The 27,371-nt window shown below is 37.0% G+C and overlaps 2 protein-coding genes across 3 annotated transcripts in view; both read left to right on the forward strand.

The window, feature by feature from the left end:
• The window catches only part of LOC112867878 (C-type lectin domain family 2 member A), a 435,003-nt gene that overhangs the window by 186,002 nt on the left and 221,630 nt on the right, over positions 1-27,371 (forward strand). The gene's annotated exons all lie outside the window — the stretch shown is intronic.
• CLECL1 (C-type lectin like 1) lies at positions 683-27,048 on the forward strand. 2 transcript variants are annotated; one of them, XM_025930100.2, is made up of 6 exons: positions 688-1,068; positions 4,556-4,642; positions 6,680-6,778; positions 18,382-18,551; positions 23,984-24,096; positions 24,869-27,048. In XM_025930100.2, the coding sequence occupies exons 1-6, from the start codon at positions 987-989 to the stop codon at positions 24,981-24,983; spliced, it is 666 nt and encodes a 221-aa protein (XP_025785885.2). In that variant the 5' UTR covers positions 688-986; the 3' UTR covers positions 24,984-27,048. The 2 variants fall into 2 exon arrangements, with proteins under 2 accessions (XP_086570234.1, XP_025785885.2); XM_086714108.1 differs by lacking the exon at positions 4,556-4,642 and having other exon boundaries at positions 683-1,068.

Consider the following 27,371-nt stretch of genomic DNA (forward strand, 5'->3'; position numbering starts at 1 on the left):
GAAAAAACAGGAGATCAAAATTTACGTTTTATACATTGCATTCAACAGGAAATTTCTATGAACCCTGTTTAAACATAAGATTTATTTTCTTTAATGGCATAACCTTGAATTATTTTGACATAGAATTTATTTCCGTCCCTTAAATATAATTATCAGCTTGGAAATCCTCTGCATGATCCATGTTTTAACTCAGTTTGATGCTCATATTATAAAACATAGAAAAGAAGGAATAGGTCTAAGGGAATTTTTACCTAGGTGAAAAAGGTATTACCTAGGTAAATACGATGCATTTCAAGATGAGAAGTCTATCAGTTATTTCTATCACATCCATTATAAAATCCCTCGTTTTCAGGTACCGGGGTGGCTCAATCGGTTAAGTGTCTGACTCCTGATTTCAGCTCAAGTCATGACCTCATAGTCATGAGATCAAGCCCTGCCGTGGGCTTGGCGCTTTCAGCGCGGGGCCTTCTTGCGATTCTCTCTCTCCCTCTCTCTCTGCCCCTCCCCTGCTCATGCTTTCCCTCTCTCTCAAAATAAATCATTCTTTTTCTTTGTCCTCCCTTCCAAATTGCTATTCCACTTTGGAGAAAATGCTGAATGGTCACAGAATTTCTGCCAGAGAATATATGTCTGAACTAAAAGAGGAAGTAGTTTATAGAAGAAAAAATGGCAGGAGGTCATCCGTGGTAATATCAAAAGTGAAAACTATTCCAAATTTAGGCAGAAAACTAACTGTAGAGCAAGAAACTCCTGTACGAATAGTAGTTTTCTTCCCTATCATGAAGTGTTTGGAAATCTCTTGTCTTGATTGGTAAGACTGAACACATTGCTTTGTCACTTATTCATAGAAGAAATCCACCAAATTTGGGAGAGCAAAAGAAAATTGTTCATCTCAGTTTATTTGACTTACCGGAAATGTATTTGCAGAACTATGAAACTCCCTTAGCAGAACATCATTTTTCGTCTCTCTGTTTTTAATATGTGCAATGGCTGGAGATATAATCTATGCGGATATTAAAACTGATGGGGCTTTTTCTCTAGGAAATTCATCTTCACTTCAGAAATCTGGTAAGTTGGATTTAGGGGTCCTTCTAAAATTAATATTTTACTTCTAATCTCCTTTATTTCTGTCCTGTGCTTGTATATGTCTTACTAAAAAATAGAAAAATGCAAGGATAAGAGTGAATGTTTTTAGTGAAACAAATGTTCATAAAGTTAATTGTAATTTATGCTTTTCTTTTTCAAATTTTTATAAATTCCAGTTAGTTAACATCCAGTATAATATTAGTTTCAGGTGTAGAATTTAGTGATTTATCACTCACATATAACACCATGGATGGAGTTGGAGAGTGTTTTGCTCAGTGAAATAAGTCAGTCAGAGAAAGACAAATACCCTGTGATTTCACTCATATGTGCAATTTTAAAAAACAAAACAGATCAACATGGTGGGGGGAGTGGAGAAAAAAGGCAAAGCAGGAAACAGACTCTTAACTATAGAGAATAAATTGAGGGTTACTGGAGGGGAGGTGGGGTTGGGGGTATGGGTTGAATGGGTGATGGATATTAAAGAGGGCACTTATGATAAGCACTGGGTGTTATATATAATTCTATTCTTAATACACAGAACTTCGCTTTTGGCTTTTGTAAACTTTCGATTCTTTGCATTTCTTGCAGTGAACATTTATACTCATACAGTGACATCTGTACTCATGACCCCTTTTTTCTCTACACTTTATATACCTCTGATTAAACCTGCCCTTTTAGTATAGAATGATACATTTATTTATACAGAGGGGAAAATTCCTGGCTACTATTCACATTGTTAATTATCTTTTTGAAACTTGCAAATTGATAGGGTAACAATGTTAAACTAAACTAAGGAGACATGAAATGCTAGTATTTTATTTCATGAAGTTTAGAATTAGTGACTATTGAGTAATAGAATATTTTTGGAATATGAAGAGATAGGCATATAGCTAAAGATAACATTGCACCTTAATCACAAACCACTCAAAACTGATAGATTTTAAAATTCAATGTGTCTTTTATCCTCCAAAGTACTAGGGAAAATTTCATGTTGCATTTCCATTCTTTTCTCTAGGATAGAGGTTGATGGGGGGTGGGAGGGAGGGGAAAGTGGGTGATGGGCATGAAGGAGGGCACGTGTTGGGATGAGCACTGGGTGTTGTATGGAAACCAATTTGACAATATATTTCATATTAAAAAATAATTTAAAATAATAATAATAAAAAAATAGTTTATATAAAATATTTATGTAATTTAAAATCTCATTGCGTTTGCCCTTGTAGAATGAATATAATGTATGATTTTCTATATTTCCACAGAATGTATTTCTTCTTTTATATTTTTAAATTTGTTATGAAATGAAACTGATGTGTGATTTTCTCCGATTGCAAAAGCATATTATTCCCTACTTTTAAATGTCACCTCTCTAACTTGCCCAATAGAAGCTTATCTGCTTTCTTTTCTCCCTACACTGGGTGCTTTCTTTTTCGATGAGAAGATAGAACTTAATTTGAAAAATAATGTGTAATAGAATTGCATTCTTATTCTCCCATTGTGAAAATTCTCACACTATTAGTCCATTTTTCTAGCATTATTTTAACTCACTTCAAGCAACAAAACCAGTGTTTTCAATTCTACATTCCAGGGTTTGATTTCCTTTTTGCTTACAGATAGAACTTTACTTCTCTCCACGTTTAGAGATTTGGAGATAACATCTTTAATGCCATCTAGTTCAATATTCTAGTATTAAAGAGAGAAAACATAAATATATAAAGATTAAATTACTTACCCACAATGGTGCTTATGACCAGAAATCAAATATTTTATTACTCTTTCACTGCATATCCCTAGTGTTGGATAAATACAACTTCTGTTCTCATGTGTCATATCACAGTAGAGGGAAAAAATTATTTGGTACACTGAATTGTCATGTCCTCTAGAGCCCTACATATGATATGTCAGGTTCTTAGTCTTCTTCTAACTCCATATGTTTTACTTAATTTGCTCTGGCTATTGTCTTTCTCTTTGCTCCTTAAAGTTACCATATTCCTTACTTCTTTAGAGCCTCAAAAATGCTGAGACCCTGTCCCTAATCTCTTAATCTTTGCATCCCCAACACCTCACATAGTACCAAGTACCTAACAGGCCATCAGTAGATGCTTGGTAAGTGGATGAATGTATAAATAGATAAATAAATAAATGGAACTCATGACACACTCAATAGATATTATAGGTTCATTTGTTCTTTAAGATATAAAACAAAGAGGGTGGTCATGATGAAATTGAGCTGAAGTGAAAAAGTGAAAAAGTATGATGCCACTGAGAATATCCCAGGCTAAAATTGAGAAATTCACACTTTTGGTAAATCGTACCTTGAGGGTCAAAAAAATGAGCTAATATCCCTTATGTCAGTCCCTTCACAAAATCTGAAATTTTATTCTGTAAGTTTTTAGGTCTGTAACCTGAAACATGTTATTAAAAACATGTCTATTTTATATTAAAAACGTGTGTAGGGATACCATCACATTCTTCTTGAGATTATACCTTGACTGGCACCATTCTCATTGTTCTACATGATAAATGAAAATACACAGCCTTTTTTATCTTCTGACAATTAAAATCCCACTAAAGATGTTTTATTCAATAACAGTAAGAATTTGAACATAGAACAAAGCACTCTGTAATGATAGACCACTAAATAAGCATTCAGGTTAACCGGTCTTGATGCTTGACTTTGTAATTGGTTATGTATCAACATTAATTATTTTATTACTTTCTCAGTGTATATATCATCTATCTAGTGGAATTGATATGCTGCAATTATTTTGCATTAGAGATGGCTGGTTTAATTATCAGCCAAAGCTAATAAGTCCTTTTTTTGTGATTTATTATTATCTTTTGACTACTCCAAAGACAATGAGATAGAGTGAACAGCAAACCAACCACTGGTTTGGTAGTCAGTCAAGACAGCTGAGGCCTGATCTCAGCTCTGTCATCAAATAACTATGTGGCTGTGGACTTGAATATACCCATTAATGTGCAGATGTTGGCTGAGGTAATCTCTAAGAGTACTTTATTTTAAAATACACAGTTATGTACCACAGTATGTAGGCATGTTACATGAGAGAAAAGAATGGATCAATCCACATCAGTGGGTGCTGTCAATAAACTTATTAGAGAATCTGGAGAGTCTCAGTCTTATACAAAAATTTAGGACTGCACACAGTAGATCATTGTAATGCTGTGGAATAAGTGCAATGAACCCACAAACAAAAATTCATACCCATTCAAAGTTTTATAAGTCCCCTCCTCACAAACCAGAAAAGTATATACGTTCTGCGTGAGTGCGTATGTGTGTGTGCATGCACCCGCAAAAAGGAAGCTGGGTCTATATATTTCAAAGAAGAGTAACTTAGAAGCATGATAACCAAGAAAATTTATTGAGCCCCCTCTTACCTCTCACCATATACGGAAATATCTGCTGGAGTTACTATCCAATTTTATCTCTCCAATCTATCCAATTTTGTAGATACTCACCATCATGGAATTTTCTTGAAAGTTGGATGTGCAATTATCATCATCCTTCTTGTAATAGTAATTGTGTTGAGCATTTTGGGTAAGTAATTATCAGTATTATTCATTTATCCTGAAGTATTTTTCTCTAGTGACCTGTTGTAATTGTGTTTGCTGTTCAATGGTTCCCTAAACAATGCAGTACAACTTCACAAAAAGTATGAAATTTGAAACAATTAAAATGAAAGATTCTCCATAGAACTTCAGTATGTGATATAATTGTGGATTCTTTTCATTGATAAAAGAAACAAATGTCAAGAATATATTTATATTTTATGATTGAACTGCACAATGCAGTTTAATATTGAGCTATATACAAGCTGCTCTAAAACTATTTTCCGATGAAAGGAAATTAAATTTATAAGTTTAAATTTGCAAGTTTATTCACATGAGCTAGTCCTGGGCACTATCAATCTTAAATCAATAGGTGAAAACATTTCCTAATAAACCATTTAAAAATTCTACTCATGTACTTTGAACATAACTGAGCATAATCCAATTATTCATATGGCAAATATTTTTAACTGTTGAATAAATGCTTGGAGAAAAGTTCTTCACAAATGTCTATAGAACTAAGGTAACACACAGAGTGTATATATTGCAAGGAATCCAGGTTTCCAGATTAAATCAAACTCTAAAACAGGCCAAGGCATACCTGCCTACATCAAGAATCCTTGTAAATGGTATTAGCAATTATGAATGGCCTTGGAAGTTATGAAGAAATAGGCACAGTGATAGAATTCCAGAATGGGAAAGACCTAGAAGTCCAGGTCGAACCTCTAGTTGAGATGCACACCCAAAACCCCAGAAAGATCAGTTGTTTCATTAGTTTAATATAACTAGTCTGTTGTCTAATTGCAGCTATAAAATTAGGGAGGAGGGAAGCAAAAATAATTAGCATTAAAAACCTATTCTATATATGTTTTTATGTTAAGCTAATAGATTTGTTTGTTACTAAAACATCAGTTTGTCAAGAAAACGTATTTTTTACCAATAGAATTGTTACCAAAATAGATTTTAAATATTTAATTGCTTAATACACATTATTATGAAATTATAAATTACAAAGGTAATTTCAGTTCAATGGCCATCAGAAAGACAGAAATATTTGTCATTGTAGAAAAAGTACTCCGGGCTCACCCTATACTTCTATATATAGCATTTACATGCAAAGTATTGAAACAATTATGAACCAGATCAAAACATATAAAATCTTTTCCCTGAGGGGAGCCTGGGTGGCTCAGCTGATTAAGGATCTGACTCTTTTTTCTTTTTTTTTTTTTTTAAGTTTATTTATTTATTTTGTGAGAGAGAGAAAGAACATGAGTAGGGGAGGGGCAGAGGGAAAGAGACAGAGAGAATTCCAAGCAGGCCTGTGCTGTCAGCACAGAACCAGACTCAGGGATCCATCCCACGAACCATGAGATCATGACCTGAGATCATGACCATGAGATCATTTCTTGACCATGAAATCAAGAGTCGGGCAGTTAACTGACCGCACCACCCAGGTGCCCCAAGCATCTGATTCTTTGACTCTTGATTTTAGCTCAGGTCATGATCTCATGGTTCATGAGATGGAACCCCAATTCTCTCCCTCACTCTGCCCTTCCCCTACTCGCATGTGCATGCACACACTCCCTTTCTCTCTCAAAATAAATAAATAAACTCGTAGAAGAAAATAAAATCCTTTCCCTGAATCAGGTGACACTTGATTGAAACAAGTGTCCTTAACACTTGATATAATTGTGTTTCATTAAACGCAAACTCTCCAAATGAGGCTTATATCCATGGCTGGTTATTTTGTGCTTATTAAAATAAGTATGAAGCTTCCAGGAAAAAATCAGGTGAACAACATCTGGTCCCAGATCATATCTTTTCATTTTCACCAAAGTTAACATTAATAAGATTAAGAGTCCAAAGGAAAGTCCAAATCTTGGGGAAAATAATGTTGTTTTCCCCCTTAGAATGTTAATTATTTAAGTTCCTATAGAGTTTCTACATGATTGAACTTTAGTCACTAGAACCCAATGGTTTTGTGTTTTTTTACTTAGTTAGGAAAATATGTTTCTTCTTTCATCAGTTTCCCAGTTCAATTCTGCAAGACATAATACAATGGATGATGAATCAAAAGAGAAATTCTGTGCCGGGGAAAATAAATCTGGAACAGTCGCCTCAATAGGTAACATTACTATATATTGTCTAATCCCTGAGTAGCCAGGCATTGACAGTAGCTTTGGTTTTTCCTGAATATATCTGAATAGAAACGTTCCTCTGCACCTGCAGAGGTATGGTTGAGATCATTACTTTCTATAGACCCATTGCAGTCCATGACAAAAATACTCAGAGTTACAAGGCAAAGGAGAAAAATGAGCTTATATAGAGTTCTAACTAAATGTAAAGGTATTTCATTGAAATACTTGCATTTTATTCTTTATATTTCTATTGGGGCATGTGCGGATGTACAATGTGATCAAAATATTTTCCTTTTTAAAGTCCATGATTATCCAAGGTAGTTTTTTTTCTTACCAGGTGATGTTATTAAATGCAAAATAATTATAAATGGTAATCTTACGTTGGTCTTTTTCTTGCTGTCTCATATGAATGTATTTGCATTCTTTTATTTCTTTAAAGTTTATTTATTTTTGAGAGAGAGAAAGCGAGAGGGGGAGAGGAGCAGACAGAGAGGGAGAGAGAGAATCCCAAGCAGGCTGCGCACTGTCTGCCCAGAGCCCCACGTGGGACTCGAACCCACGAACCGTGAGATCATGACCTGAGCCGAAGTTAGACACTTAACCAACTGAGCCACCCAGGCGCCCCTGCATGCTTTTAAAAGTCAAGAAAACACTCAATTACTTTTAGCCTTTCTGCTTTCTATTTTCCAGAGACCTTATTACATGTTTAAATCTATTAATTTAATTTTAACTATATACCATTCTTCTTCTGAACATCCAGGTATAATTCTATTAGAAAGACTTACCAGTCCATAATACAGAGTACATTCAAATTCTGAGAATTCATTAAAACGTTAAACTGGATTTTGATATTTCCAAGCCCCCTTGACCACATTCTAAAAACTGTCTGATACAACCCATGTTAAATTTTTTTTTTTAACTGGTGTGACGCTGAAGGAAAATTTTGTGGGACGCCATCCCCAGAGCAAGAGTACTATAATGTACTATGCCGGGGACACAGGTCATACTAGTGTTATTAAATAAAGCTCTAGCTTTAAATTTTGTTAGACTTGTTTTCTAATCCTCATCCTATTGCTATAGATGTATGTCACCTCTCCTAGATTCCTAGATCAATTCATCAGGAAAGAACATCAATTCTAAATTTGATCTTAATAAAATAATAAAACTTAAAATATGTAAAATAAAAATAGATCTGTTCAGCCATCAATTCTAATTTTTTTGTCTACCTTCTATTTTCTTTCTAGAATTTAAATTAGATGTGCAATAGGCTTACCCTCCATTTCTCTTAGCATCCCGTTGTGTCCTCAAAGTTATCGATTTGTGCCGAAGGCAATGTTTTCAGACATGTTTTGCAGATGCTCTCTTTTCCTGGGTCTACACTACAGACTCATTCATGGAGTCTGATTTCAGGGATTACAGTGTTCAATTCTAAAGACTTAATTTCAATCACACTTGTGTTAGCTTTCAATAGTCTCCTGTTCTCTGATCATTTTTCTACTTATTCTTTTATTCTTTAAATAATTTAAAACATTATGATTTTTGATACATATGATGAATTAAATATCTAAAGTCTTTGGTGACCAAATCTGCTGTTTGTGTATCCTGCAACGTGGCTTGTTTTTTAAAGCATTTGATATGTTTTTATTCTAATTTGAATGATTTCAATTGATGGAATTTCTAAAAGAAAAATACTTTCTTGCAAAGATTGGTTGCATATTCATCTGCGGGGAGGGAGTGAGGGGCTAATGGTTAAATGACTTGAGGTGCTTTTGAAGACACTGGACTGGGGTTCCTGGGTGGCTCAGTCGGTTAAGCATCCCACTTCAGCTCAGGTCATGACCTCACAGTTTGTGGGTTCAAGTCCCAGTCAGGCTTTGTGCTGATAGCTCGGAGCCTGGAGCCTGCTTCAGATTCTGTGTCTCCCTCTATCTCTGCCCCTCCCCCACTAACGCTCTCTCTCTCTCTCTCTCTCTCTCTCTCTCTCTCTCTCAAAAATAAATAAATGTTAAAAAAAAAAATTGAATAAACTGGACTAACCAGATTCTCACTGGCTCACTCTATCACTTTTCAGCAAACCCAAGGTCTGGATTTAGGACCCTAGAACTGATATAAATCATTAGCTTTGAATTAGGGAGGATACTTGTTGGGATAAGCACTGGGGGTTCTATGTAGGGGATGAATCACGGGAATCTACTCCTGAAATCATTATAGCACTATATGCTAACTAACTTGAATGTAAATTTAAAAATAATTTAATACAAAATACACATAAATTAAAAAGTACAATTTTTAAAAAGTAAAACTTTCAGTATTTCACCATTAAGTATAATACTTTCTATATGTTAATCAGATTAAGGAAGTTACTTTTATTCCAAGTTTGCTGATAGTTTTTATCATGGATGGGCACTGAATATCGTTAAAATAAATAAATAAATAAACACATACGTGTTAAGATATCAATAAACAAATAAATGATTAGCTTTGAGGGCAACCTTGCTTTATGAACTCGTTTATGGAAATGCTTCCTATTCGACTTCTAGCTAAGTGCCTCCCTTCAGCAATTTTCCTTATTTCTTACGAGCAAAGCAATACTTTTATTTTCATTTTTATTTTCATATTTTAGAGAGGGAGAGAATGAGACAGCACAAGCGGGAGAGGGAGAAGGAGAGAAAGTATCTCAAGCAGCGCAGAGCCCTATGTGGGGTGCGATCCCACAACCCTGAGATCATGACCTGAGCTGAAATCAAGAGTGGGATGCTTAATTGACTGAGCCACCTGGGCTCTTCTAAGCAATACTTTTTTATCTAATTCTTTTAGGATATAATTATCTTCTAGAAAAGTATCTTTAAAAGAGAGTTTTTTCAACACTGTGCCTTAGCATTTGTATGCCTTAAGCTTCTTGAGCTATAAAGATCTAGGTGACTAATTGGTAAACCATAGACTTTTATTTTTTTATCTTGCTACATTTCAGAAATTTTTTTTATATTCCATAATATAGAAATGGTTAAGAAGCACTGGTTCATACTATCTGGTCAAAGTATCTACTATTAGAAATATAGAAGTACAAATATAATAATTTCTTATTAAATGTATCCTTAAAAGTCCTAGTTGCATTGTTGCTGGTGTCTTTTTTTAAAAATATAATTTATGGTCAGCTAAAATACACTGTATACAGCATGCTCTTGGCTTTGGGAGAAGATTCCCATGATTCATCGGTTACATACAACATCCAGTGCTCATCCCAACAAGTGCCCTCCTCAATGCCCATCAACCTTCCTCCCCCGCCATCAACCCTCAGTTTGTTCTCTGTATTTAAGAGTGTCTTATGGTTTGCCTCTCTCTCTGTTAGGAACTATTTTTTCTCCTTTCCTTCCCCCATGGTCTTCTGTTAAGTTTCTCAAATCCAACATATGAGTGAAAATATACGATATCTGTCTTTCTCTGACTGACTTATTTCACTTAGCATAATACCCTCCAGTTCCATCCACGTTGTTGCAAATGGCAATATTTCAGTCTTTCTCATTGCCAAGTAGTATTCCATTCTGTAGATACACCACAACGTCTTTATCCATTCATCAGTAGATGGACATTCGGGGTCTTTCCATAATTTGGCTATTGTTGAAAGCACTGCTATAAACATTGGGGTACACATGCCCCTATGCATCAACATCCCTGTATCCTTTGGATAAATTCCTAGTAGTGCTACTGCTGGGTCATAGGGTAATTCTGTTTTTAATTTTTTGAGGAACCTCCACACTGTTTTGCAGAGAAGCTGCATCAGTTTGCATTCCCACCAACAGTGCAGAAGGGTTACTGTTTCTCCACATCCTCGCCAACATCTGTTGTTTCCTGAGTTGTTAGTTTTAGCTGCTCTGACCGGTGTGAGGTGGTATCCCAATGTGGTTTTCATTTATATTTCCCTGATGATGAATCATATTGGGCATCTTTTCATGTGTCTGTTGGTCATCTGGATGTTTTCTTGGGAAAAGTGTCTAATCATGTCTTCTGCTATTTGTTTTCAGGGTGTTGAATTTGGTAAGTTCTTTATAGATTTTGGATACTAACCTTCTATCCAGTATGTCATTTGCAAATATCTTCTCCCATTCTGTCCACTGCCTTTTAGGTGTGCTGGTTGTTTCCTTTGCACTGCGGAAGCTTTTTATCTTGATGAGGCCCCAATAGTTCATTTTTGTTTTTACTTCCCTTGCCTTTGGAGACATGTCAAGTAAGACGTTGCTGTGGCTGAGGTCAAAGAGGTTGTTGCCTGTTTTCTCCTCTAAGGTTGTGATGGTTTCCTGTCTCATATTTAGGTCTTTCATCCATTTTGACTTATTTTTGTGTATGGTGTAAGAAAGTGGTCCAGTTTCATTCTTCTGCATGTTGGTGTACAGTTCTCCCAGCACCATTTGCTAAAAAGACTTTTTTTCCATTGGATACTCTCTCCTGCTTTGTCAAAGATTAGTTGGCCATACATTTGTGGGTCCATATCTGGGTTCTTTATTCTATTCCATTGGTCTGTGTGTCTGTTTTTGTGCCAATACCATACTGTCTTGACGATTACAGCTTTGTAGTAGAGGCTAAAGTCCGGGATTGTGATACCTTCCATTTTGGTTTTCTTTTTCAACATTACTTTAGCTATTCAGAGGCTTTTGTGGTTCCATACAAATTTTAGGATTGTTTGTTCTAGCTTTGAGAAGAATGACCGTGTTATTTGGACTGGGATTCCATTGAATGTGTGGATTGTTTTGGGTAGTATTGACATTTTAACAATATTTGTTCTTCCAATCCATGAGCATGGAATGTTTTTCCATTTCTTTGTGTCTTCTTCAATTTCTTTCACAAGCTTTCTATAGTTTTCAGAGTACAGATCTTTTACATCTTTGGTTAGGTTTATTCCTAGGTATCTTATGGTTCTTTGCATCTGTAAATGGGATCGATTTCTTGATTTCTCTTTCTGTTGCTTCATTATTGGTGTCTAGAAATGGAACCGATTTCTGTGTGTTGATTTTGTATCCTGCAACTTTGCTGAATTCATGTATCAGTTCTAGCAGCTTTTTGGTGGAGTCTTTCAGGTTTTCCACATAGAGTATCAGGTCATCTGTGAAAAGCGAAAACTTGGCTTTTTCTTTGCCAATTTGGATGACTTTTATTTCCTTTTGTTGTCTGCTGATGCTAGCACTTCCAACACTATGTTAAACAACAGTGGTGAGGGTGGACATCCCTTAGTCGTGTTCCTAATCTCAGAGGGAAAGCTCTCAGTTTTTCCCCATTGAGGATGATATTAACTGTGGGATTTTCATATATGGCTTTTATGATGTCAAGGTATGTTCCTTCTATCCAGACTTTTTGAAGATTTTTATTAAGAAATGATGTTGTATTTTGTCAAATGCTCTTTCTGCATCTATTGACAGAATCATCGCTTTCTTACCCTTTCTTCTATTAATGTAATGTATCACATTGATTGATTTGTGAATATTGATCCAGCCCTGCTGCCCAGTAATGAATCCCACTTGATCATGGTGAATAAATTCTTTTCATATACTGTTGGATTCAATTTGCTAGTATCTTGTTGAGAATTTCTGCATCCATGTTCATCAGGGATATTGGCCTGTAATTCTCCTTTTTGGTGGGGTCTCTGATTTGGGAATCAAGGTAATACTGACTTCATAGAATGAGTCAGGAAACTTCCCTTCTGTTTCTATTTTTTGGAACAGCTTGAGAAAGATAGATATTAACTCTGCTTTCATGTCTGGTAGAATTCCCCAGGGAAGCCATCTGGCCCAGATCTCTTGTTTGTTGGGGATTTTTGATAACTGATCCAGTTTCTTCACTGGTTATGGGTCTGTTCAAACTTTCTATTTCTTACCGTTTGAGTTTTGGTAGTGTGTGGGTGTCTAGGAATTTGTCCATTTCTTCCAGGTTGTCCAGTTTGTTGGCATATAATTTTTCATAGTATTCTCTAATAATTATTTGTATTTCTGTCATGTTGGTTGTGATGTCTCCTCTTTCTTTCGCGATTTTATCTATTTGGGTTCCCTCTCTTTTCTTTTCGAGAAGTCTGACTAGGCATTTATCAATTTGGTTTATTTGTTCAAAAAATCAGCTCTTAGATTTATTGATCTGTTCTATTGGGTTTTTTTGGATTATGTGTTGTTTATTTCTGCTCTAGTCTTTATTATTTCTCTTCTTGTGCTGGTTTTGGAGTCTTTGCTATTCTGCTTCAAGTTCCATTAGGTTAGGTGTAATTAGGTTTTGTATTTGGGATTTTTCTTGTTTCTTGATATAGGCCTAGATTGCAATGTATTTTCCTCTCAGGACTGCCTTTGCTGCATCCCAAAGGATTTGGACTGTCATGTTTTCATTTCCATTTGCTTCCGTATATTTTTAAATTTCCTCTCTAATTGCCTGATTGACCCATTCATTCTTTAGTAGGATATTCTTTAACCCCCATGCATTTGGAGGCTTTCAAAAATTTTTCTTGTGGTTGACTTGAAGTTTCATAGTGTTGCGATCTGAAAATATGCATGGTATGATCTTAATTCTTTTCTTCTTTTTTATTTATTGAGGGGTGTTTTGTGACCCAGTATGTGATCTATCTTGGAGAATGTTCCATGTACACTCGAAAAAAAATGTGTATTCTGCTGCTTTTGGATGAAAAATTCTGAATATACCTGTCAAGTCCATCTGGTCCAGTGTATCATTCAAGGCCATTGTTTCTTTATTGATTTTCTGCCTAGATGCTATGTCCATTGTTGTAAGTGGAGTATTAAAGCCCTCTGCCATTACCATATTCTTATCAATAAGATTGCTTATGTTTGTGATTACTTGATGTATATATTTGAGTACTTCAGAATTGGGAGCATAAACATTTATAATTGTTAACTCTTCTTGATGGATAGACTCCATAATTATGATATAATGCCCTTCTTCATCTCTTGTTACAGCTTTTAGTTTAAAATCTAGTTTGTCTGACATAAGTATGGCTACTCCAGCTTTCTTTTGACTTCCAGTAGCATGATAGATGGTTCTCCATTCCCTCATTTTCAAGCTGAGGGTGTCCTCAGATCTAAAGTGAGTATCTTGTAGACAGCATATAGATGGATCTTGTTTTCTTTGTTGTTGTTGTTGTTGTTGTTTATCCATTCTGATACTCTATGCCTTTTGATTGGAGCATTTGGTCCATTTAAATTCAGAATAATTATTGAAAGATATGGATTTAGTGTCATTGTGTTCTCTGTAGGTTTCATGCTTGTGGTGATGTCTCTGGTCCTTTGTAGTCTTTGCAGTGTTCCACTCACAGAGTCCCCCTAGGATCTTTTGCAGGGTTGGTTTGTCCTTCAGTTTTTGTCTGGGAAAGCCTTTTTCTCTCCTTCTATTCTGAATGACACCCTTGATGGATAAAGGAGTCTTGACTGCATATTTTTCCTATTCAGCACATTGAATATTTCCTGACACTCCCTCCAGGCCTGCCATGTTTCAGTGGACAGGTCTGCTACTGCGCTTATGTGTCTACCCTTATAGGTCAAGGCCCATGTGTCCCTAGCTGCTTTCAGAATTCTCTCTTTAACTTTGTATTTTGCCAGTTTCACTATGATATGCCATGGAGAAGGCCCATTCTTGTTGAATCTGAAGGGAGTTCTCTGTGCCTCCTGGATTTGGATGTCTGCTTCCTTCTCCAAATTAGGGAAGTTCTCAACTATATTTTGTTCAAGTAAACCTTCTGACCCTTTCTCTCTCTTTTCTTCTTCTGGAACTCCTATGATGCAGCCATTATTATGTTTCACTGAATCACTTATCTCTAATTCTCCCCTCTTGTTCTAGTATTTTTTATCTCTCTTTTTCTTAGCTTCATCATTTTCCATAATTTTATGTTCTATTTCACTTATTCTCCCCTCTGCTTCCTCCATTCTTGCTGTCACTGCACCTATTTTATTTTGCACCTCACTTACAACATTTCTTAATTCATCATGACTGTTTCTTAGTTCCTTAATCTCTGCAGCAATAAATTCTCTGCTGTCTTCTATGCTTTTATCAAGTCTAGCTATTAATTTTATAACTATTATTCTAAATTCTTGATCAGATAAATTGTTTACATCTGTTTTGAGCAATTCTCTAGCTGTCATTTCTTTCTCAAGTTTCTTTTGAGGAGATTTCTTCCATTTCACCATTTTGGCTAGTTTTCTGTCTTTTATGTGTCCTAATAGCTTGTCCTGCACCTGTGAGCACTACTATTATAAAAGGGGGTCATACACTGTCCAGGGCCTGGCCCTTCAGAAGGTCTTTTTGGAGTGTATTGTACCCTCTTTCTTGTTGTGACTCTGTTTGCTTTATTTCCCTACTTGTAGTGGTGGTTTTGACCTTTCATCAGGTGTGCTTTGATTTGGTCTTTGAAGTAACCCTGGAAAACATTTAAAAATGGGGTGGTAGTGGAAGAAGCCTTATCCCATACAAAGACAGAAATGACAGGGGCAGAGAAAAAGAAAAGAAAAAAAAGAGAGAGAGAGAAAAATTGACCAAGCAGGTAATCAGAGAAACTCTACCACTTAATCCAGAGAAAGATAGAGGAAAATAAAGAAGGAGATACAGAAGAGGTGTAAAAAGAATAGATTAAAAATGTCTGCTTAAGCAAAACAACAACCAGAATAGATAAAGGAAGAAAAGAAAGACAGAAATTTTATATATATATATATATACATATATATGTATATATATATATATATATAAATGTATATATGTGTATATATGTGTGTGTGTGTGTGTGTATATATATATATATATATATATATATATATATATATATATAATAAGAATTGACCAAGAATCAAATCAGAAAATGCAAAACCACTGGACCAATATCTGATTAGTTTCAGCTGTACAACACAGGGACTCAACACTTTCATACAACACCTGGTGCTCATCACAGGTGCACTTCTTAATCCCTATCACCTACTTAACCTATCCCACCATTCACCTCCCCTCTGGTAACCATCAGTTTGTTCTCTACAGTTAAGTGTTTCTTGGTTCTGTTCAACAATTTGAAGATGTTTTTCACTATATTCTGCCCCCCATAATTCATTACGTGAAAGGGCTTTTTTTTTTAATGTTTCCCTATAAATGGCATGCAATTTTTCTCTGTTTTCAAGATTTTTCTCTGTTGCAAGCAGTTTATTTTATTTTTGCGTATGTAAAAATACCTGCTTAGGGTTTGATTAGCTTCTTGAAAGTATAGATTTATATATTTAAATAATTTGGAGGAAATTGAACTATTACCATTTTTCCCCTTATTTTCTCTTTCCGATGGTTCTAGGACTTCAATTTCATGTCTGTTAAATATTTTTATATTGCCCTGCAAAACATTGAGACTTTGTATATTTTTTCCAACTGTTTTTCCTTGTTTTTTTATTTTTTATTTTTTATTTAAAAAAAATTTTTTTTCAATGTTTATTTATTTTTGGGACAGAGAGAGACACAGCATGAACGGGGGAGGGGCAGAGAGAGAGGGAGACACAGAATCGGAAACAGGCTCCAGGCTCTGAGCCATCAGCCCAGAGCCTGACGCGGGGCTCGAACTCCCGGACCGCGAGATCGTGACCTGGCTGAAGTCGGACGCTCAACCGACTGCGCCACCCAGGCGCCCCTTTCCTTGTTTTTTTATATTGGACAATTTCAAGTTCCCTAAACATTTTTTTTCCTGCTAATTCTCTGCTTTTAAGCCCAATCTAATGAAATTTGCATATCATGCATTTCTTAATTATAAATTTCATTTCTTAACAAAAGTAAAAATTCTCTCTTTCTTAGAAGTATCCCATTTTTTAATTACAAACATATTTTCTTTTACATACTTGTGCCTAATTAGAACAGCTGCTTTAGAATATTTGGGGATAATTCTCAATCTGCATCATTTTCCTGTTGTGCTGCATTGATTTCCTTTCTCTTTTTAATCGGTCATATTTTCCTGATTTTCTTATGTCAAGTATTTGGAGATTGTGCCCTTGGATATTGTGCAGGCTATGCTGAGAAGTCTGTATGCTGATGTATTTCTCCAAACAGTGTTGATTTTCCTATTTTAGCAGGGACTTGGTATAGCTGACCTCAAATTTAAATTTCTGTCTTTTGGGAAGTTCCTGGGTGGCTCATTTGGTTGAGCGGTTGAGGGTCTGACTCTTGATTTCGGTTTAGGTCATGATCCCAGGAATGTGGAATTGAGCCCCACATGGGGGCTCTGCACTGAATGTGGAGTCTACTTAAGATTCTCTCTCTCTCTCTCTCTCTCTGTCTCTCTCTGTCTCCCACTGCCGCTCTCCCCCACTTTTGCTCTCTAAAACAAACAAACAAAAATATCTATCTTTTGGGCAGTAGCTCAAATCTCAAACAAATTATTTTTTTTCCCAAATAAATTATTTTACCCTTAGCTATAATGTAGCTTTCACATGCATCAGGCAGCGACTTGGAAAACTGTTATACTTGGAACTCGGTGCACATCCTTTATGTTTTCTTCTTCATGGGAGTCATCCTCCATTTTCAATATCTGTGGTTGCTTCAAACTCTGTTCTCTGTTTTTTTTGTTTTGTTTTGTTTTTGTTTTTGTCTTGTTTTTTTAGTCTCAAAAGACTGCAGATTGTCTATTGAAATTTTACTCACTCTACATGGCACCAACATTGGGCTGTCTTAAGCTAAAAGTTGTAAAAATAAAAAATATATACCTTTCCATACCTATTTCAAGTGTCACTTCCCCTCCAAAATCTGCCTGCTTTTGTTCATGTTTCAGTGCCTTCAAGTCATTTTCTGTGTATATGTATGTGTGTTTTTAAAGGATATTTATTTCAAGAGCAATAAATTACTGGTATATCCAGGATGGCTATGAGTCATCATCTAAACCTACTGGCAAATATTATAAATCAAAACTACCTGTTATAAGCACATTTGGGGATGTCAAGATCCTTTTTATATGGGAGGATCAATCTATCTTAAGCTTTGGGGGCCACTTATTATGCAAATTTTGTCCAAGAAAATATATTCCAGTGTGATAGATAACTCCCAAAATGTCTGATGTAATGGTGGACCACTAATTAAAATCTCTAATTTGTATTTTACTTTAGAATTTTTATCTGCCTGAGACTTGAGTGCAGGCAGTGTCTGCATTGACCCTATACAGTCTTGATCCTAGTGTCTTATACATTGCCTTGCTGATAGAAAATATGATATATTTTTAAGTGAATTAAACAGAAAAAGAATGGAAGAATGAATATACACATGGTTGAAATTCTGTTAATCTGTATTCTTTCCAAATCCACCTTGAGAAAAGCGTATACTTTTGTCAAAGAAAGCTTTAGACCATAATTTAACAAAATTTGAGAAGCTTGTATGTGGTATTAGGGATATAGTTCTAAGTCTCTTTTAATTACTTATCCTTTTCACGATCTCGCGGTCCGTGAGTTCGAGCCCCGCATCAGGCTCTGGGCTGATGGCTCAGAGCCTGGAGCCTGTTTCACATTCTGTGTCTCCCCCGTTCATGCTCTGTCTCTCTCTGTCCCAGAAATGAATAAACGTTGAAAAAAAAAATTTAATTACTTATCCTTTTTCCTTCCAGTTTCTTTCAACTCTTCTACTGCTCATAAATCATGCCCTTCGAAAGACTGGAGGCTACACGGGGGGAAATGTTACTGGGTTGCTGAAGCTAATAAATCTTGGCATGAAAGTAAAAATGACTGTGCCATGAAAAATTCACATCTCATGGTGATTCGAGACTTCATCGATATGGTGAGATATCAAACTTGGAGATTATAGCATCCTTCACACTTTTCATTACAGTTATTGTGCTACATACTTGGAAATTTCTATGAAAATAATGTGAAGCCTCATTCCTGTTAACTACATAAATGTTGGTTGAATGAATTGTTGAACTGCATGTTTATTTTTAAGCTTTTTGGGAGGGAGTGGCTATGGATTGGAGGAATTCATTTGCTACTCTACACCTAACTTCTCCACCAGGGATCCCCATAGCTTACTGGATTCCATTTTAAAATATAAGATGGTAAATATCTTCCCTCATCTCTCATGTTTATTGCAATATTCACAAAGGCTGGAGTCAGATATCATGGCAGCTAAAATTAAGATGATGCTGAGAGAAAAGAAATACAGAATAGTCCTCATTAAGGACCTTCTTCCTTGAGCAGAGTATTTCTCTAACTGGCTTAATTTAAATTGAAGTTTTGTGGGGCACCTGGATGGCTCAGTCGGTTGAGCGTCCGACTTCAGCTCAGGTCACGATCTCGCGGTCCGTGAGGTCGAGCCCCGCGTTGGGCTCTGGGCTGATGGCTCGGAGCCTGGAGCCGGCTTCCGATTCTGTGTCTCCCTCTCTCTCTGCCCCTGCCCCGTTCATGCTCTGTCTCTCTCTGTCTCAAAAATAAATAAACGTTAAAAAAAAATTAAAAAAAGAAAAAAGAAGTAAACTATCTTCTCACTGTAACCGGTGTAACACCAAATCTCAACCTGTAAGAGTGTCTATCAGATGCAGCTCAAATTGACTCAAATATGAGCTGAATCCAGGATAGAGTAAGAACTGTTTTCTTCTCCTTGAGGTCAATTTTAAGGCAAGAAAGGGGAAGCAGGTATCAACTGGAAAGCTTCTCATCAGAATGCTCTGGAAGGGATAAATAATAAATCACTGCACGAAGAAATTGTTCAATGAAATATTTCACTAAGAACCTCATCTATTTCCTGCTCACCATCAAAGGGAAGGATGCTGAAATACAGAAAAGACATATCTTCTAGGCAATCAATAAACCAGATGGGGGAGACCAGTAGACTGAGACAATATATTTTAATAGAAAATTCCTTCTTCCAGCTCAGATTACACCCCTTCACATTATTCCTAAACAACTGAATGGGCCAGGTATAATTGTTCTCTTTCACGGATAGATAAGAATCTAAAAGGAATTAGCATAGAATTTATACATAAATATTTCCGTTTCCAAATTTCTCCAAAGAAGGCAAGTAAAAGTCAGATAGATAAGATATATATTACAGAAGAATAATTACTCCAAGAAACAGAAAATAATTTCTCTAGCAAATCCGTCTCTAGCTTTCAGATAAGTTAAGAATAAAGTGAAAGGAAGAGAATTATAAGTCCACCTAGAAAACCCATGTGTCACCTATGGCAAAGAAAAAAAAAAGAAAGTAGAAAGAAGGAGAAAAAGGAGGGGTGGGGGAGGAAGAAGAAGAAAATGAGAAAAAGAAGTATTTAAGCAAACAAACCAACAAAAGCAAGGAAATTTTTCACGGCAAGATGCGAAGATCTTGAAGAAATGTTACTACAACTTTTACAATAAGAAATAGCCAGTTAACTATAAATTGCCAACTTGTTTCAGATCCATGGGAAAGGCAGGTTTGCAGGGCCAAAATCTATGTTGAAACAGGTACCTGTGGGAAAGAGAAGACACATCCTCACTCACTTGGGATACACAAATCAGGCATTACACATCAGAAAGAAGAGTTCAGTCAAAATAATTTAAAGATGAGTTCAGGCTGATAGTAAGGTGCAAGAACAGTGTGAGGCTCCTGGGCTCTTTAGAAATGAGGGAATTCTACAAACCCTGGAAGGCTATTTTTCTGTCAACGTCACTGGCTCTCAAAGAACAGATTGGAAAGAGGGGCGCGGGGCGCCTGGGTGGCTCAGTCGGTTAAACGTCCGACTTTGGCTCGGGTCATGATCTCGCGGCTTGTAGGTTCGAGCCCTGCGTCGGGGTCGGGGCTGACGGCTCGGAGCCTGGAGCCTGCTTCTGATTCTGTGTCTCCATCTCTCTCTGCCCTTCCCCTCTCACGCTCTGTCTCCCTGTGTCTCTCTCTTGCTCTCAAAAACAAATCAACATTAAAAGAAGAAAAGAAAAGATTGGAAGGAACCATAAGAAAGTGTCCATTGTGGCACAGACCTGGAAGAAGAAAAGAGCAGTCATGCGGAAGTGGCAAGAAATTCCACCTAGATCCTTGTCCCCCTGTCTGTTAACTGTGCTATGGCACAAAAACCTTAATGTGCGTGCCGGTGACAAGGACAGCTGCCTTTAGGGCGCTGGTGAAACCCACTGCAGGTGAGAAAGAGGACTGGGAACCGAAAATACTCCCGTGGGAGGATCGAGAATACATAATGGGACCACGACTACATTCAGAGGAGGGGCAGCAGAACAGAGAAAGCCGCACAGAGAAGACAGGGTGAGTGCCTGCCTAAGACTGAGGCATAATCAGAACAAGAAAGGCCATTGCCTCCGCTGCCTTTAACTATCAAGCTAACAAGTTTCAAATAGGAAGTCAAGAAGGGAGAGGGACAAGGGAGGAAGAAGAATGCGCAAAGAGGTCTTCATGAGGCATGGTGAGAAGGGAGACTTAAATTCTCAGGTCAAGGAGACATTTCCCTGGCACACAGACAAACCAAAACCACTGGACACAAGATGCCACGGCAGGAATTTGAAACCCGAGGTGCACCGAGGATTACCAGAGCAGCAACAGATGAGAAACCCACCCTCCTAACGATTAACTTCAACCCTAGGACAGACTAGTAACCTCGTTTCATTACTACGCACAAAACCAGTGGGTTTTGTCAAGTCAAGTTAGCGTCAAATCATTGGGTATGAGGTAAATAAAAGGACCCAAACAAACAGGACACTCCAAACAAACAAACAAACAAACAAGCAAAAAAAAAAAGGGGGGTTAATACTGCAAAATGATAAAGGAGTTGTATGCGGTTGCTGGGGCAGCCGTGACAAAGGACCACACACTTAATGACTTAAGCAAGAGAAATGAATTTCTTGCAGTTCTGAAGGCTGAGTCCCAAGATCAAGGTATTGGCCAATGCCTCTCTCCTTGGCTTTCAGACGGCCACCTCTTACTGCGTCCTCACATAGTCTTTCCTCTGTGTGGGTGTATCTGTGTCTCTCCGTGTGCCCAAATTTTTCTTCTTATAAGGACAGCAGTCAGATTGAATTAAGATCCACGCTAATAGCCCTAGTTTAGCTGAATCAGCTCTTTAAAGGCTCTGACTTCAAATGCAGTCATATTTTCAAGTCCTGGGGGTCAGGGCTTCAACACAGGAATTTTGGAGAGACACAATTTGGTCCATAATATTCCACCCTTTGGCCCTTGAATCCCACAACAGGAATCAATTTTATATATATATATAAATTTTATTATATATATATATATATATATATATATATATATATCAGCAAGGTAAACACTGATGGAACTAAGAGGAAATGGGGAATCCACAAATACTGTTGGAGTTATCAACATGTCACTTTGAGTAACTGAAAAAACAACCCAATAAATAAACAAACAAACAAATAAATAGCCAACTCTATAAACCAATTAAACCTAATTGATGTTATAGAAATCTGTATCCAACAGCATCAGAATACACTTTTTTTTTCAAAACACATGGAACTTTGATGAAGACAGACCATATGTGAGAACTTAATCAACTTTTAAAATCTTCAAAAATAGATCTTTTACAAAGCATGCCTCAGACCTTCAGAAAATTAAACTGGAAATTAGGAACAGAATAGTGTTTGGAAAGTTTCCAAACGTTTGAAAATTCTACAACCCACTTCTGAATGATGACTGGGTCAAAAAGGAAGTGTTCAGAGCAAAATTTTTAAACTATATTGTGAATTGACTAAAAACAACATCTTAATGTGTCAGAATTTACAGGTTTCAACTTAAGCAGAGCTTCGAGGGAAATTTATCGCCTTAAGTGCTTATGTTTGAAAAGAAAATAATGTAGAATCAGTCATCTACACTACTTAAAAAAAAAAAAAAAGAAACTAAGAAAAGAACAAACTAGCCCCAAAGCAAGCAGAAGAATGGAAGATATAGCATTCGATCTCAAGTCTTACTATAAAGCAAAATTAGTTAATATGGCGTAGAATTGGCAAAAGACAGATAGACCAGTGACACTGAATAGAAATGCCAGAAGCAGACCTACAAAAATTTAGTCAACCGATTTTTTTTACCATAGCGCAAAGATAATTCAATGGAACAACACGACGTTGTCTTGTATGCGTGCATAACGACTTTATTTTCTTACAAACAGTTATGACATTTAGCCTACGAGTTCAGCTGCATGTGACAGAGAACCAAAATCACCGTAGCTTAAACAAGGTAGATGTTCACTTTATTGACTCTCAAACAGTTTCACTTATAAGATATCCCTTTAGTACACTTAAAAGCGTTAGGACAATTAGAAAACAAAAACAAAACTCCCAGTTAAACTACTAGGAGCCAGGGAGTGTCTGATGTTTCCAATGTTGAAGTGTTAAAATAGGGGGAAAATGTATCGATTCCTCTATGCAATTGGTTATGTCACTCACGTTTTAGTCCAGTACAGCTATGGATTCCTAGGCTTGTCTGTAGAGTGCTGTCTGTGTCCACCTATTTCCGGTTGATGGACCACCATGTGGACATTCTAGCCATCAGAAAAGAAGGAAATAATGAATGGAAGGATACAGCCCTACCTTTTACGTGCTTGATTAGAATTTCAGTAGCGCTTGAATTGTGTTCCATTAGCCAGAAATTAGTCACATGGTCGCACTTAGCCAAAAGGGAGCCTGGGAAACATATCCTTACTATGTCTGGCCATAGATATGGCTCAGGGGTTTTATTACTATAGAAAAAGTTATTAAGAAACTATGAACAATATGTACCATGTCAGCTCAGATATTGCTTCCTTTCTTCCCTGTATATTCTCTTGCTTCTATCTACTATTTCTTACCTGTAATTAATTATAACCACTAACATTTATGTAATGAGAATTTATTATGTTCCAAGCAGTGTAGAATAATGTTATTTAATAACAAAGCTCTTTGAGATAGGTACTACTATAATCTGAGTCTCAGAGATTGGGGAAAACACAAGTAAAAAGATTCAACAACTGTGCCAAGATGCACAGCAATCAATCGTCGAGCCAGGACTCAAATTTGGAAGCTTATCCTCGCAGTCTTAGGATCTCCGGCAACCACGCATACTTTACGACATTGTAGTGCGGTACGTTGTCCCTCCGGTATGATCCATTAGAAAAGTGTGAAGTTCAATCCCTGCTTCTCGTGTAGGACCAGCATACAAAAGGTCCTCTTGGGAAATTTATTTTTTGTATCTATAAGAATCGATCAGTTGTTTCCTATAATATTTCCTATTCTCTTTAGAGTTTCCTATGGAAGCACCTAAATACTGGAGTGTTTTACTGGATTGGCTTGACTATTCCACCTGGAGGGGAATCATGGACCTGGGTAGACAACAACCCTTTTGACTCCCATCTGTGAGTTTATTGTATTTTAGCTTTTTTTGTGATTTTAATCCCATACTGTATGACAAGAAAGAGTCGTCTGATGCTGTTGGGCTTGAACTGAGGAAACAGGTATAAATTTCCCTACCGAATCATATGATCTGACAAATATTCATATAAAATGGTCTACTCGGAAAGTCGAGGAAAAAAAGACATCTCACTCCACGCACTCAGAAGATTTAGGGATGGGAAGCAGGATTTGCCAATAGCGTCCTTTTATTTTATTAAAGAGGCAAATTGACCAGTGTGAAATCTCTTGTAAGAGCACAAGTTTAGGGGCACCTGGGTGGCTCAGTTGGTTGAACATCCAACTCTTGATTTAGCTCAGGTCATGATCCCAGGATCATGGTGTTGAGCCTCATTTGGGGCTCCTCACTGAGCATGGAGACTGCTTAACATTCTCTTTTTCTCTCCTTCTACTCATGCTCTCTCTCCCTCTCTTAAAAAAAAAAAAAAAGACCACAAGTATAGTTTACAAAATGTAAATTTCCGCTCTTTTCAACAGTTTTTAAATGAACAAAACCAGAAGTGCCATTTTAGCATTATCCATATAACCTTGACTATTAACTTCCCTTGCAAAATAAAACTGAGGGTGGGAAGAATTACCTTACCCACCATATTGTATATTGTGTAAATTGTTTAAATACTCATGTTTTTATCTTAAAAATTAGAAACTATTTTCTGAGGCCCTCTTTAGTCTCTGGACATATGCTGATGTAAAGATAACCATTTTCTTCCTTCATAGGTTTTCACTAGAAGAAAAATGGCGGACCCGGAGCATGAAATGTGCCCAGGTGTCTCAAATTAAGATAGCTGAACAAAAATGTGGGAAAATTAATCCGTGGATTTGTCAACTGTAACCCACACCGCAGGAAATCAGTCTCCATTTCTCTGACGGAAAGACACCACATGAAGTTTGAACTCAGAATATATCAAAGTCCAGAGGGCCACGTGTGTCCCAGAGGGGTGTGTGTGTGTGTGTGTGTGTGTGTGTGTTCATTCGGGTGGGTATAGTACTATTTCTCAGAGATTTAGGAAGGCTAATAGAGAAAATGAAATGTTGTAGAAACTGAGAAGATAGAATGAATGTATTTTTTCGTCTGAATTATCAGTTATTCAATCCCCATTCTCATTTTGCATGTGGTTTCGAAACTTCGGTCTTTATTTTCTCCACAGTTTCCCTCTATAATATCCTTACCTAATTACATTTTTACGAAGAAATTCATATCAAAATCAAATTTACATCTCTAGCCCAGACTTTTCCCGGATCACCAGACCCATATACGGTAGTGCTTATATAACATATCAAGTTGGGGCACCTGGCTGTCAGTTGGTTGACCATCTGACTCTTGATTTAAGTTCAGGCCATTACCTCATGCTCATGAGATTGAGCCCCAAATCAGGCTCTGCACTAGGTGTGGGGTCTGCTTAAGATTCTCTCTCTCCTTCTCCTGCCCCTCCCCTGCTTACGAGCAAGTGTGCATACACTGTCTCTACTATATCAAAGAAAGTTAATAAATGACATTTAACATATGAAATCTGAAATCTCAAAGGCATCTCAAACTCAATATATAAAAATAGTTCAATCATGGGGTGCCTGGGTGGCTCAGTCGGTTAAGCATCTGACTTCGGCTCAGGTCACGATCTCGCGGTCCGTGAGTTCGAGCCCCTCGTCGGGCTCTGTGCTGACGGCTCGGAGCCTGGAACCTGTTTCGGATTCCGTGTCTCCCTCTCTCCCTGACCCTCCCCCGTTCATGCTCTGTCTCTGTCTCAAAAATAAATAAACATTAAAAAAAATTCTTTAAAAAAAAGTAGTTCAATCACTTTCCTCATGAAAGGGACCATCCTCCAGCACTCAGTGTCTCAGTCAATGGCACACCACACAAGACAAGAAATGTCACAACTTAGAGTCCAGCTGTGTCGTCATCACCCTCTATCTGGCCTACCTTTCTGTATTGCTATCCACTCTCCCTCCCACAAAACCAAGTATTGTTAGTGTTTTTACTAAATACCTCTCAAATCTCACCTCTTCCCTTCATTGCTTTCACAACCTTAATACAAAAGTACCAAAATATTAAGTGACTGACCTAACAAGGCCTTCCTTGTTCTACTCCTAATCCGTTTCAGTTATTCTCTACCACGTAACCTAAGTGATATTTTAAAAATACACATACTGACAATACAACCCTTCTTTTGAAAAACACTTCAACATCGTTCTTAGACAAACACCAGGGATGCCTGGGTGGCTCAGTCGGTTAAGTGCCGGACTCTTGATTTCAGCTCAGGTCACGATCTCACACTTTGTGAGATAGAGCCCCGTGTTGGGCTCTGTACTGACATTAGGGAGCCTGCTTGGGATTCTGTCTCTCCTTCTCTCTGCCCTCCCCCTGCTCAGACACTCTCTGTCTCCCTCTCAGAATAAATAAACTTAAAAACGTATGTCAAAAAAGTAACAAATTTAGAATAACACCAAACTCCATAACACAGCCTAGAAAAATCCCAGTCAGCTCTAATCCTCGCTTACTTAGTGTCTTTCTACACAAAACTTATCCAAACTCCCAATACCATGACCATATTAGACTAATTTCAGGAACTCATCCACAATTTCACCACACTGTCTGACAGACATTTTCCCTGTATCTGGAAGTCTCTTTTCTCTATTCTCTATCAAGTGAACTCTCAACCACTCTCCATAAAAAGCTGAATTCTTAAGGATCTTCTCTGAGCTCCATGACGAGGTCAAATATCCCAACATTATATACCCCTTCCCAGAACTTATCACATTTTGGGTCTTACCTATATCAGTATTTGAGTGAATATTTGATTAATGTTCTCCACCCTCGCTTGACTATAAACTACATAATAACTGGTTTTATATTTCCAGTGTCTTTTAAAATGCCTAGCACATAAATGCTCAAAAAACTACTTACGGTGTTGTTTTCCGTAAATGATCACAAAAGTAAAATGCTGATATGAGGCTGGAAAGATAGGCTGCAAAAAAGACCAGAGGCTCAGGCAACAGAGGCCTCATTGGTAAGTCATCAAGTGCCAAGGGAAAACTGAAGAATTTTTCTGCGTGGGCGATGATATTGACAAAGAATTCTATGAATGTCAAATGAGTGTACGTGGAGGCTTAAATGCTTCAGAAACAAACTTTCTCGTGACGTTTATGTTCACCTCTTTATGGCGGTTACATCCTTAGAAGCTTTCTTGTAAGTCATATCATAACGTAAGAATCCTACGTCTGT

The sequence above is a fragment of the Puma concolor genome, chromosome B4, assembly GCF_028749965.1.
Source record: "Puma concolor isolate L17-30 chromosome B4, mPumCon1.1.hap2, whole genome shotgun sequence".
Classification (NCBI taxonomy): Eukaryota; Metazoa; Chordata; class Mammalia; order Carnivora; family Felidae; genus Puma; species Puma concolor.